Source organism: Melozone crissalis, unplaced genomic scaffold, assembly GCF_028551555.1.
Source record: "Melozone crissalis strain CALT ecotype California unplaced genomic scaffold, PUWL_Pcris_2 ptg000006l_1, whole genome shotgun sequence".
Taxonomy (NCBI): domain Eukaryota; kingdom Metazoa; phylum Chordata; class Aves; order Passeriformes; family Passerellidae; genus Melozone; species Melozone crissalis.
Window position 1 is genome coordinate 6,419,747 of NW_026535784.1, and position 14,309 is coordinate 6,434,055.

The window sequence follows — 14,309 nt, forward strand, 5'->3', positions numbered from 1 at the left end:
TTTTTCTCCTTTCCTTCAGGACACTTTTGAACTTTGCCAGCTCCAGAAGTTTAAGAGTAACTTACTCAGAATCATAAGAGAGATATTTTTTTCTATATCCTGTCCATTCCAAAAAATTACTTTTAATTGATTTTTTTCACTAATTATTACAGCGACCTGATGAGGTCGCCGGGGTGAGAGAAGGATGAGAATCTTGTTTGATGATCAGAAGGCTGGATTTATTGATATATTATATGTAATACATTATTACTATACTAAAAAGAATAAGGAGAGAAGTTGCAGAGGCTGCTAAGCTAAGAATAGAATAGAAAAGAATCCAAAAACAAGAGAGTTCTCTGTCACTGTGTTCCAGAGAGCTTGCCCTGGGATTGGCCCTTAATTGTATACATGGAACGTGAATCAATCACAGGTGCATCCTATTGCATCTCACAGCAGCTGATAATCATTGTTTACATTCTCTTTCTGGGGCCTGAGCTTCCCAGAAGATGAACAAGTTCCAAAGAAAGAATTTCTATGAAAAAATGTCTGCAACAACTAATCATAGTTAAGTAAATTTACGGTATTTTTGCTGGGGACTACAGTTTCTTTTGAGTTGTCATGTCATGTCTGCATCCCCTCCCCACTGCTGGAACTCTAGTAAATTTTAACTGCTTCCAAACAGAATTATTTCTTCTTCTGAGTAAATTAAAATCTGGGTGGATACAGAAAATTTAATTGGTGCTATGGAGCTGTTGAATTCTCTTAGAATTATCAACTATCTATTCTGGTCAAACAGTAATCATAGAATAACAGTCTGGTAGGAACATCTGGCACCATTTGGTCCAGTTAGCTTGCTCAAAGTTTGACTGCTTTTAAAGTCAAATCTTACTGCTCCAGATCACATTCAGTCAATCTTTTAGTATCTCCAGGGACACAGGCTCTCTGGGCAGTATGTGACCACTTCAGAATTTTTCTCCTGAGTCTAATCAGAATTTTCTGTGTTGCTGGTAGTGTCAGTTTCCTTTCATTAGTGGATGGTTCAGCTCCAAGAAGAGTCTGAAAGAGTTTGGCTTAGTCTTCTTTATACCATCCCAGTAGGTAGTTTAATACAATAATGAGATTTCTCCCCTCTTCCTTTTCTTCTTAAAGATAAAAGACCTCATCTTCAGCCTCAGACAGTGTATACTTCAGGACACACTGCTAGTGTCCTGGTGATCTGTTAGACTTGCTCCATCCATTATGTCAGTGTCTTTCTCGTGCTGGGGAGCCTCAAACTGCAGCTTCTGCAGGGTGGTCTCTCAGCAGAAGGAAAGGATCAGCTCACCCACTTGCTGTGTCAGTGCTCACACAGCAAAGGGTGGCCTTGGGCTACAGGTGACGTTGCTGACTTGTGGTTGGCTTTTGTCTACCACTAACTCAGGTTGTTTTCTAAGCAGTCCAATGCCCAGCCTCTGTTTTTATGTGCATAGGGTCATTCCATTCCAGATGCAGATCCTTTAACATTTTGCTCTCTGTGATGTTCTTTGGGCTGGTAAAGAAGATAGTCATAACTGAAACACACAGTTATTCCACATCTGTACATAGAAATATTTTAAGATGAAGAAAATTGTGTGTTTCTTTAAGCTGCTGATCTCTCTGTATCTTCAAAAATATATGAAGTTGAACTGCTCTATAAGAATTGTGACTGCATTTATAAAGGTCAGCCAGAATAGCAGGTAATTGCAGAAGAAACCCAGAAATAACAAATACATAATTGAAGAGTTGTTACGTGACCAGTGGGAAAGGAAAGAAGACATTTCATCTGGAAGGTGTTTACTTCTTGTAAAGTTCTTCACTTTACTTTTTGTGTTCCCTTTGTCATTGCCTCACCCTCAAAAAATAGATACAGTGGACTAATGTTTTTTTTTGTTTTTGTTGTCAGGACTTGACTGGAGCTGAGTTATATACACAGCCAGCTGACCTTCTGCATCCAGTAATTTATGCCACTGCCATGGTTTTGCTGATGTGCCTGTTGATGATCATGGTCAGTTACATATACCATCACAGGTAGGAATCAGAATTACCAGACTAGGAAAATGAGTTTGATCAGCTTAGAACTACCTTTTCTATTTTGTAAGAAGAGCATGATATAGTAATATGCTTTCAGTGGGTTTTTTTTCCCTATAAAATTTGTTGATGCAAACTAACAGTTATGCAAGTAGCTATTTTGTCTTTCTTGAGTATAATTTAGCTGTCATAACCATGTCTCTCCTTTAATTATTCATTTTGCTTCATGAATGATAAAAGAGGAGGCCATTCAATAATAATGATAGAATTTAACAAACTGTTCAGCCTTTTACATTTCTGTTGATGTGAAAGCTTGAATCCTAAAATTTTTAACTCGTGCCCCAAATAGATGTATAAAGTTGGTAATAGGTGGGTGTTTTAATTTAAGATTGTATTTGATTACAAAGTATGTGGTAGTCAAATGATCATTAAGAGGAATTATATGTTGTTTATCACTAGAATATCTTGCTAGTTTCTGAAAACAATATTGTAGCTGTGTTTTATATTGTCTAATTTGTTTCTTTTAACAGTGTGATCAGGATCAGTGTTAAAAGCTGGCATATGTTAGTTAACTTGAGCTTTCATATTTTCCTGACATGTGTGGTGTTTATTGGAGGCATAACTCAGACCAGGAATGCCAGTATTTGTCAAGCAGTAAGTAAAACTTTGTTACTGGTTTTGTACTCTTATTTTTGAATATGCCCTCCTTGCCACTTACAGAACTCTAATGCTGCATAGGCATTCATCAAAATATAAAATCTAGAAAAAAAATGTTTTGTTTTAAGTCATCTAGTCCAACACCCCTGCAGTAAAGATGGACATCTTCAATTTGATCAGATTGCTCAGAGCCCCATCCAACCTGACCTGCAATATTTCCAGAGACTGGGCATCTAATACCTCTCTGAGCAACCTGTGCCTGTGTTTTGCCAGTCTCATTGTAAAATCCTAACTTTCTTACATCTAATATAAATCAACAGTCTTTCATTTTAAAGTCATTCCTCCTATCACTACATACTCTTGTAAAATGTGCAACAGATATTTTTTCCCAAAATGCTACCACAGAAACTAAGTTTTATTGGTTATTCTGTTATTTTATTGGTTATTTCTGTTTTTGAGACTGACTTACTATGAAATTATTTTATAGGCCTGTATGTACAGGCCACGTGAGATCTGATTTTCACAGGTATTAAAATACCTATTTCCATTTGCTCAGTATAACTGAAGGGGAGGGGAGAGAAGTGCTTCAAGCCTCCATGCTTTATTGAGACTCCTTCTTTTTAATTATTTGCCCTTCAAAAATTGCCATTTCAATTCAGTTGCAGTGTTTCAGTATAACAGTTCCTGCTTTCAAAAAATGTTAATGAAATTTTAATTTTTTTTATCCAGTGGTTACAAAAATTTTCAAGTCCCTCACCATAATATTCCATAAGGAGTTTTATTTGAATTTACTGGAGTTATTACGTTGACGGTTCAAAGTGTTGCAGTAAAATATATCCCTGAACTTTCTCCTATGTGTGTGCACACATACACACACACACACCTTTTTTCATACCTTCCTGGAGACAGAAATCCTCCAGAAGAAACCTTGTGATACAGATAGGCTGTTTAAAAGTTGTGTGTTTTTACGCACACTTGTAGTCAGCTTAATTGGACCTAAGTGTTGCCCCTTCTTCCTGCATGTGCTATCATGGCAGTGTTGGCTTGTGAATAAGGCAGCAGAGGATAAGGAGATTCCCCTGTGAAGCAGACTGCATTAATGTTGGGGCAGGTTAAATATCTAATGCACTCTCTTTGTCTTTGCATTATGTTAAAATTGCTGATGGGTATTGGCTGGCTGTGATTTTGCCATCTGCTCCATACTTACCACAGTATCACGAGTTTGCTGTTCTCTTACTTGTTTCAATTTGAATGATATCTGTAACACAGGACATTTTAATTTAAGTCTTTTGTAAAATACAGTCTCCTAAAGTGTATGATTGATATGTACACTTCTGAAAGTGTTTTTCTCCTGTTACTAAGTTTTAAAGGTTTGCATTACATATTTTTTGTTGTTTTAAACTATAATAACTTGATTTTTTTTAAAATATGATGACAATCACTTGATAGAGTGGTCGTATAAAATAAGAGGGTTTTTTTCTCTTGAATTGAGCTTTTGAAAATATCAGGTTTATGGTGAGTTGTGAGTTTAATGAATTCTGTATTAACTTAGTAGAAAGGAAATATTTAGGGGTTAATTCTTTTTTTGTTGTCTATTTTTGTTTTAAGGTTGGGATAATTCTCCATTATTCCACTCTTGCAACAGTACTGTGGCTGGGAGTGACATCTCGTAATATTTACAAGCAGGTAACCAAAAAAGCAAAAAGGTGTCAAGATCCTGATGAGCCACCTCCTCCACCCAGGCCGATGCTTAGGTGAGTTGTTTGTTTCTGTGGCTCCTTATTTCCCAGGTTATATACATTTATGTTCTGACCAGAAAATGTAAAAAGTTGATCCCCTTATGTTTTCTCCAGGTCTGTAAAGTTCCTTTAGATTTTTTTGTTCCTCAGTGTTATATTAAGGAGGATGAGCTGAAAGACTATTGGTGTTAGTGTATTACAGATGCAATGCTGAGTTGCTGATTGGTAAATTAAAAATCAGAAGTGTTTCAGCATCACCACTGAAGGTTTGTTTAGGACTTTAGATAGCAACACAACCCATTAAATTGTCAGAAGAAAGAATATGTAGAGCTGTTCACACAATTTAACACTGCAGTTTAAGTAAATACAGTTAAATGTATTTTCCAAAGATTGTTTACAAAATTATTTGAAAAATAGGTGCCACTTATGGTCAAATGAAAATAGTGGTTTTTGTGTGATGTTCCTCCTAAAATTTTCATTTCTGAAATCCCGGAAATGAGACAAACTAATTCTCTGTTTAAGTCACATATGTGCAATGCTCTTATTAGAAAATACTGACCTACCTTGTTCATGTTGCCTCCTCAGCTTCTGGATATTAATTAAAAACTGCTACTGTGAAATTCTCCACAAGGTGGCAGAAGTTGATTAACTTTGATTAGTCACAGGCAAATATTTAAAGAACTTCATTTTGAAAGTGCAGAGACTGCAGAAAAACAGAAGAGCTTTTCTGATTATTTTCAAGTAACATTTTCAATGCTACATACAAGCATTTTATATCCCTTATTATGAAGTTCCTACTTTGGAAAACATTGCAGTAAAATTACCAACCTCACAGGCTCTGCTCGGCATAGACATGAACATGCCATTTTAGGTGTGAGCACCTCATTTCTGACAGTGGCAGTAGCTCTGGAGGCAAGTATCCAAGAGAAAAATGGAGCAAACAGGTTTTATATTTCTCAGACTTTCTCAGTGTCCAGCTTCCTGCAGATCAGGAATTTCCTCAGTCAGACAGATAGGTGATATCTTTGTATGGAAAGGCCACAGGATTATTTTTTTGGCTGTCTTTTAAACTTAGGTTCAAAATAAAACTGCCATTAATGTAGTGCTTGTACAAATAAAGATTTGTTTGTCTGACCAGCTCCTGATTACTGCATCAAGATATAGAATAGACCAATGTCAGAATCTGATCTTTGTAGGATTCATCAAGTAAATAATAAATTCAGTGTATCATGATTTCCAAAAAAAGTCATAATTTGCTTTAGACTGTTGTTTTGTATCTCAAGCAAGACAAGAGTAATTTCAGGGGAATTATCAGAAATGCAGTGGAAAAGAGCTGGACCACTGTAATAGGTGTCCTCTGTTAATAAAAACCCAAAGGTCCCCTGCATGTCACAGCAAGAGTTTTCACTTTTGTGTTCTGGTCTGAATTTGAACTGGATTAGTATAAGCTGCAGGACTGAGTGCTCTTAAATTGACTGCTGATCAGTAATTATTGATCTGCCACTAATGAATGCAATGTGAATACATACAAATCAGAATGAAAAGTGAGATATTCCAACAACATGGGCCCTTTTGCTTCTTGAAAGTGTACAGTTTTCACAATACCACCACAGGGAAGCAGGAAGTATATACTATAAAATTAGAGAATCCATTAAAAATTTTAAAAAACCAAAACCAACCTGCCATCAGCTGAACCCCTGCACCCAAAAAAAAATTCAGCTAACAGTGTATATAATACTAGGCAGATTCATCTGAGGAACACAGGACATACCACTTAGTATTTTTATTCTAAGTTTCCTTTTTCTTTTCTAGCAGTTTACAACTTCTGACTGAGTGCTTTTGCTTCTTCCTTCTAGCACTGTATACTTTTGTTCAGTCTCTACGAGTGGGAGGTGGGAGCGAGCAGCTTTGAGAGAGAGGCAGCTTATTGCACGAGCAGAAAAACTGTAGTGAGGAAGACTTAGCAAACAATTGATACTGCCAAAGCCCAAACCTGATTCACCCTGTTTAGTTTCATAAAGAGCTTGTATGCTTCCCAAATCCTGGAAAGCTCTAATTTCCCTCATGGTGACTTAAAATCCATTTCACTTAAGCAGCTGCTGATAAATTTGTTTTATTTTTTAGGTTCTACCTTATTGGTGGAGGGATTCCTATCATAGTTTGTGGAATAACAGCTGCAGCAAACATCCGAAATTATGGCAGCAGACCTAATGCACCTTAGTAAGTACCCTATAAGTGAGAGCTTTGTCCTAAGATTTCTTAGGTTTGCTTTTCTTTGAGTACTTGTTGCAATTAATTCTGATTCTTTCTGAAAACATACCACAGACAAGATCATGTCAATGAACTGAAAAAGCATAAGTGACTTTTGTGAGATGTTAATTTATTCTTTGGTTTGTTTCTTTTGCAGTTGCTGGATGGCTTGGGAACCTAGCTTAGGAGCATTTTATGGACCTGCTAGTTTTATAATTTTCATAAACTGCATGTATTTCCTGAGTATATTCATCCAACTAAAGCGTCACCCTGAACGCAAATATGAGCTGAAGGAGCCCGTTGAGGAGCAGCAGCGTCTGGCCACCAATGAGCACGGGGAACTGGCCCATCAGGATTCCTTGTCAGTGTCCCTGGTGTCCACATCTGCTCTGGAGAATGAACACAGTTTTCCAGCACAGCTTCTGGGAGTGGGCCTTACTTTGGTTTTGTATGTTACACTGTGGATCTTTGGAGCTCTGTCCATCTCCCTGTATTATCCTATGGACCTGATCTTCAGCTGTTTTTTTGGGGTGACATGTTTAAGCCTCAGTGCCTTTCTTATGGTGCACCATTGCATTAACAGGGAAGATGTCAGGCATGCTTGGATAACAACGTGCTGCCCAGGAAGGAGTACATACTCAGTGCAAGTAAATGTGCCACCCTCCAGTTCCAGTGGAACCAACGGAGAGGCCCCAAAATGCACCAACAGTAGCGCAGAATCCTCATGCACAAATAAAAGTGCCTCAAGCCTAAAAAATTCATCTCAAGGTTGTAAACTAACTAACTTACAAGCTGCAGCAGCTCAGTGCCACCCTACTTCTCTGCCATTGAACACAGGTCCTCAACTTGATAACAGTCTGACTGAGCATTCGGTAGATAATGATATCAAAATGCACGTAGCTCCATTAGAGGTGCAGTTCCGGACAAACGGACACCCCAGCCGGCACCATAAGAACCGGAGCAAGGGCCATCGTGCCAGCAGGCTTGCAGTGCTGAGGGAATACGCCTACGACGTTCCCACCAGTGTGGAAGGAAGTGTGCAAAATGGCTTACCCAAAACGCGCCAGAGCAACAGCGAAGGGCACTCCAGGAGCAGAAGGGCCTATCTGGCATACAGGGAACGTCAGTATAACCAGTCCCAGCAAGAAAGCAGTGATGCTTGCAGTACGCTTCCAAAAAGTAGCAGAAATACAGAGAAAACAATAGCTACCAACAATAAAAAAGATATTCTGAGGAAACCGATAGCAGCCGAACTTGAAAACCAGCAAAAATCTTATGGCTTAAATTTAGCCATCCAGAATGGGCCACTGAAAAGCAGTGCACAGGATGGACCTTTGCTCACTGCAGACAGTACTGGTAATATTAGAACTGGGTTATGGAAACATGAAACTACTGTGTAGCATTATAATTCTTTATGGGATGAATCCATATAAACTGTGATTACACATTCCTAAAGCTATTAACACTTTTAAAGACTGTTTACAAACTGTAGGTACTTAATGCAGGGAGGGAACAAAGATAATATGCCAAGCAAAAAATGGTTATGCAACATTACCTTTGCTGTTGTTACAAAGATGAACTCTTGCTTGGTATTTTGTGAAATTTTTTTGAAGTGTCAGTCTTGAGAGATGCAGAACACAACTTTGTACTTTTTTTTACCTGTAACCCTGCAGATGTGTCCACAACACATTTCAAATTTGTATTTAATGTATAATAAATAGTATTTTCCCCAGCAGCCCAAAGTTGCACTTTTTTGTTGAGTATTTAAAATACTACTGCAGTGAATGTCGTATTGATTTTACTGTTTCATTATCTGAAACTTACGAGCTTCCATGACCAAGAAAGTACTGAAGTTACAGTTTTCTACACTCAGATTGTTGACACCTCAGTGTAAACAAGATAATATTTTATATAATTCTGCTGTTGTGATCAATTTGAATTGTAGTTGCAGTGGTGCTTGAGGTTGTACCTGTTTCTAGCATTTATACCCATTTTGTTACAGCTATGTGTATTAAATATCAAAAAATGCTTCTGTATAATTGAGTACTGATACCACAACTCAGCCTTTAAACAGCAAATGGAATTGGGTTGTATATGCTTGGTTAGTTGGGTACCCACTTCAGACTTGCCACTTTTGGGTGTTTTAGTTAAGTGTATCTGAGTTATGATACAGATCTAACATTGTCCCTACTCAAATACTGTGTTAAATAATTTATAAACTTGTTCAGATATGTTTAATTACTGCTTGCCAGATTTACTGCAGCCTCTAGTAGTCTGACAGCATGAACTAATTTTCAATTAGTTTGTACAAACCTCTGCAGTAGGACAGTGTTGTTAGAGTTTGGGTTCTATTTTTACTTCTTGTGGGTAGTTAGCATTTAAGAATTCTTTCAGGAACATTTTGACAAGTGTATGACTCAGTTTTCACTGCTATTCTATTTTCCTGGTTTCAGGAGAGGTGGCTTTTTGCTTGTATCCAACCTTACAGCTACCAAAATGATAGATTCTCAGAAAAATAAGCTTATGGGTATTACCTAAGAAAAGAATTTTAACTAAATATAAAAATATATAATATCTGTGTTAAATCTATTTGGTAAGGTATCGACATATCTTAGACAACTGACTGTTTTGTAATTGCTGTTTGGTATTTGGGTTGTTTTGGTGGCAGAAATGTAGTTTTGCACCTAGAAGTCAAAACCAGCAGCTTGATCCTATTTCATTCCAAATGCTGCAAGTCAAGAAAACTGAACTGCAGACAGTAGGGTCACGTGCTTCAAGAGAAACAATCATCTCTTGAGATGAATTTATATATTACACAGCTAGGAGCAATTCACAGTCTGTAGCTCAAACTGACATGCTCTTACAGTATATTTAATCAGGTGTCAGTACTGTGGTTTTTTTATAGTAACAAATGTATGTACTCATGCAAATAATTTAACCCTACATTTTATCTTTAAAGTTATAATGCTGGAAAATTGTAATTCATGTATATATGAAAGATATTAAAACAGTCCATAGATTATTTATTTTCTGAACAAGGTATGATAGGGACTTAGGGCAGGATCAGTTATCCTTTAGAATCTGCTTTCCATTGCTTTTAGCACTTGCCCCCTTTTCATAGGTTTGCTTGGATCCAAACATCAGTTTAGTATTTCTTGAAACCCACCTTAAAAATTAATTCTATGTGTAATAATTCTGCATAGCTTGATAGTTTGCCCTGTTTTGATGAGATAAAAAGGCTTTTCTCATAGTACCTAATAAATTCTGCCTAGCTTTGTACAGATAGGGTCATTAATGTAAAATATTTCTTAAATCATCACTCTGATAAACTCTAATGAACATGCTTAGTTCACTCATTGCTATATACATAGCTTTTCATCTAACAAGTGCTTTGGCTCAGATGATAAGACATTGTTCTCTGATACAGTCTTGACAAACACAATGATACTCTCATCTGCTGTATTTTTCATGAAGAATCTTAAATTGAAAGAATTTCTGTAAATGAAATGTGGAAGGCAGGTTATTAGACTGTGTAAAAGTGGGAATATTCAATATAGTCTCTTATTAGGAAAATTAGAAACAAAAAATCTTCAGGCTTTTTCATACCTTTCTAATAATGTAAAGCAAGCTTATTTTCAGAATTGTAATTAATCTTCATATGAAAAACCACCTCAATCACTCCAATGCAAAAAAAACCCCACCAAAACAAAACCACAAAAAGCTTATTTTCGCCTTCTCAATAGGAAGTGGATCAATGAGAGAGTTGCTACAATCATTAATCAGATATATAAAGGAAAGCAGATAATACAAAGTGCTGTTGTGGGGACAGTTGGTATTATCTCCAAAAAAATGGAGAGACTAGAAACAGTAGTTAGGGCTGGTTGCCTCCATGATAAAAGTGAATATATTTGTGCAGTCATACTACTGCCAGAAGCAGACTTTGAAAAGCATCATGGGTATAGTGGAAAAGGGTATAAGCACACCCTATTTATGGCAAAAAAGTTTTGGTGGTTTTATCATAGAAAGTTAAGGGTTGGAAGGGACCTTAAAGGTAATTGTTTTCAGCTGTTCCTGCCATGGGCAGGGACACCTCTCACTGGACTGGGTTACTCAAGGCCATGTCCAACCTGGTCTTGAACACTGCCAGGGATGGAGCATCCACAACTTCCTGGGCATCCTGTTTCAGTATCTCACCACCCTTAGAGTAAACAATGTCTTCCTAATACATAACCTGAATTTCCCCTCTTCTAATTTGTGCCCCTTGTCTTGTCACTACAATTCCTGATAAAGTGTTCCTCTCCGACTTCCTGTATGCCCCTTCAGATGTGGAAGGTGATGAAGTTTACACAGAATTTTCTATCTTTCTGCCTCATGTTAATTGTTAAATGCATGCTATTGACTTGGCATATGGTCTCATTTGCACCTTAATTTGGACAAAGGCATCTTTTGTCAATGGGATCTCACCTATTATCGGAACATCTTCAATGCTAATAATTTAAGCTTTGTGTAGGTTAAGAAGTACTTCAGATGTTGGAAGAAACAATGATTTTTTATTAAGTTCTTTCATTTTTACTTAATTACATTTTGACCCCTGCTCTGTTAGCACTGTGCTGCTTGCTGAAGCTGTTGATGTTTTTTATTGCTGCCTTTTCACATCCCTGAGCAAAGTGAAGTGTTGGTTTTATAGGACACAGTATCCAGGTTTTAGAGAGCTTAATAGCGTAGACATCAGTGAGAAGTACTGTTCTCCTTGGTGTTCAAGATTAACATAAAACATGAAAAAAGCACCTAATTTAAATGAGCACACTGTATTTTTAATCCTTGCTTTCAAAAAAGGGGAACGTGTTGTGTTGTAGGAGTTTGGTTTTAGTTTAAGTGAGGTTTAGATAAATTTGCTTCCCAGATTGGTTGAATATGGACATTTGGGAAGATGGAGGAGGAAATTATGTGGGGAATGAATGTATGCAAATGTACAATTTATTTTATAAAGAACAGTCAAGTTTTGAAAACTTAGATTGTAAGTATGACAAGCCCATGAACATCACAGCTGAAACTTGCCTCTGTGTAAGAGAATGGCAGTCTTTGGCTAGAGGTGAGGAAAGCAGCCATCTGCCTGCTCCACTCACCTGGCCACTTCTGAAAAGCCTCCACAGAGCTCACAGCAGCTTCTCTGCTGGCTGAGGTTGTGGCTCCCCCATGCACTGTAGGCAAAATATGGAATTGTGGAGGATGGCTCTAGGGAGCTGAAAGACAGAAACTAAAAGGTCAGTGCAGAAATGGGCTTGCTGACATTCTCAAAGCATGACTCACAGCCAGCTGATTACACATCTGATGTGACTTTATCATGAAAAAGCCAAACAACCTTTAAACACCTGTAATCCCAAAGTATACAATTTGAGTATACAAATTAGGTGCTTAGCTGAACGTGGCATTTTCTCTGAAGTCAGCATTTACTCAGTGGAATAGTACCTATAATTCTTATATTGTTTAAGCTTTGTAATTAAATAGATGAGGCAGACTAGATATTAGTGAGATAAAACTGAGGAGAAATTTTTAGTTTTTATTAGATGAAGATTCTTGAAATTTTGCATTTGATACTTAATTGCTGCATATATTAAGAGTTTGATATACCTCTTCATGTGGGACATCACTGAATAGCCTCAAATCCAGTAATTGTGTAAATAAAAGAGAATGCTGAATGTTAGTATAGATTAATTTTTAGAGATTGCTTTTAGAGATTGTGTCAGAGATATACTGTTCATAAAATTACTAAAGACATTTTTTTTTTACCTTTCATATATGTTTTATCTTCCAAGTGTAAATTTCAGCTTTCACCTAGAGGAGGAGGACTTTAGCTCACTTGGAAAGCCTAAAGGGCCTAAAGTATGAATCACTCTGTAATTCTTGAGAGGATGAACACTTTCTTACAATACACACCTGAAATTTTCACTTCATCCACTTACAAGTCTATTTGCTGTCTGTGATCATTCAGTTTCATTATCAAATATTTCTCCTGCAGCCTTTTTTTCAATCTGTTGCCAGCTACAAATTGACATAGATTGTCTTCTGCCCTCCCCAACAGCCTTCTACATTGTGACACTGTGGAGCAGATTTCTGAATTCTTTGCAGCAATTTCCCTTTAGTTCACAAATGAGTAAGTTGTTCTTATAAGGCAGAATCCAAATCTGAACAGCAAAAATGTGCAGTATGCAGGTACTCTGTTTCATTTGTTAGCTGATGGTGTTTTTATTGGATGCAACTGATAGAATAGAAACATGTCGAATGGACAGTTTCCTTCCTAGGGAAGGAGGCATCCTTGGTAACATTTGGAGCTGCTGAGCAAGATTCTTAAAATAAATACTTGGGTGTAGTGTGCATCTAATGATTAAGAGGCTTATCTCTAAAGGTGCCAGACATGCAACTTTGACAGGCTCTTAGAGGAGCTGTGATACATGAACTTGTCAATTCTGTTGACACATAGCACTTAGCTGGATCAGGCCACAGTTTAATTTTCAGCTCTTATGGGCTGAAGCTGTACTACTATTACAAATTTCAAGTGAAACTGTACTTGAGTTTAGTTACGGCTTGGTAACTACAAGGCACATAGTGTTTGAAGGGAAGATTTTGATATGCAGTAGAAGAGGATAGTTGAAAGGACACTTTTACTAAATACAGTTGCAGATGTAAAAATATCTTCTCAGACCAGTACAGCCTCAAGATTTGATAAACAAAAATGAGTACAATCACCAGTACTTTGCTCCTTCCACTTATGGGTAATGAACAATCCAAAAGATTGCCCTAAATGCTGCCATTTTGGAGTGACACACACAGTTGGCCAGTACCTCTCTGCTGAAAGACGACCTGGATGTGGGAACCGTCATCGGTCAATGGACACAATCCCTGATGATGACTCACATTGTCTTATCCTCTGAAGTAGTATCATCTGGTTATCCCATAGCTACAGTTTTATCTGAACCTTGTGGACAAAACAAACAAGCTTTGAAAAAAAGCCTCATTCAGAGTTGGAACAATTTTGTGTTACTGGTTTCCAAGAAATGCATCTTTCCATGTAAAATGCAGGCAGCTGCACAAGGATAACAGCACATAGCGTAGTGTCAGCTGCTCCCTCCAGTTCATGGCTCAGCCTTCCTGTCACCTTCAACAGCCACCTTTTTGATAAAGCTGGTCTATACTTAGAGATTTTTCTCATCTTTTTTTATTTTTTATATATAAGTTAGTTGCTTGGTAAGTTTAATTTATTAAAGATACCAGCCCAACTGGTGTGGTTCCTCTTGCCTGTTACATTTACCACCTTATATCCAGTGTTCCTGGTTTCAAGAACAGGAACAAAAGCCAGTTTAAGTCTTCTTCATTAGTCTTGTAAAGAAGCTTAAGTATCCTCATGTACAAAGGAAAGCTTAAGTATTAAGATGAAAATCTTAATAGTGCTTAATAGGTAAAAATATCTTCAGTATGGTAAAGATCAAGAGATGAAGCTGCTCTGAGGTGCCCTAGGAGTGCCTAGTGTCTAGACATGGTGATAATGCTGGAGTTTAATTGCTGACATTGACCATTCTAATTTAGTCTCTACCAACCTCTTTTTGAAGCTTTTGTCTGGAAACATCCAGAGAGACCCAG

General features: G+C 37.3%; 1 protein-coding gene across 1 annotated transcript in view; it reads left to right on the top strand.

The window, feature by feature from the left end:
- ADGRA3 (adhesion G protein-coupled receptor A3) overlaps nt 1–8,462 on the top strand; it is a 53,738-nt gene extending 45,276 nt beyond the window's left edge. The window contains exons 15-19 of the mRNA XM_054295722.1: nt 1,901–2,025; nt 2,556–2,679; nt 4,291–4,436; nt 6,546–6,641; nt 6,829–8,462. Coding sequence (XP_054151697.1) covers nt 1,901–2,025; nt 2,556–2,679; nt 4,291–4,436; nt 6,546–6,641; nt 6,829–8,071 — 1,734 coding nt within the window. The 3' untranslated portion in view covers nt 8,072–8,462. The remainder of the gene's footprint in view (nt 1–1,900; nt 2,026–2,555; nt 2,680–4,290; nt 4,437–6,545; nt 6,642–6,828) is intronic.
- The last annotated feature ends 5,847 nt before the right edge of the window (nt 8,463–14,309 follow it).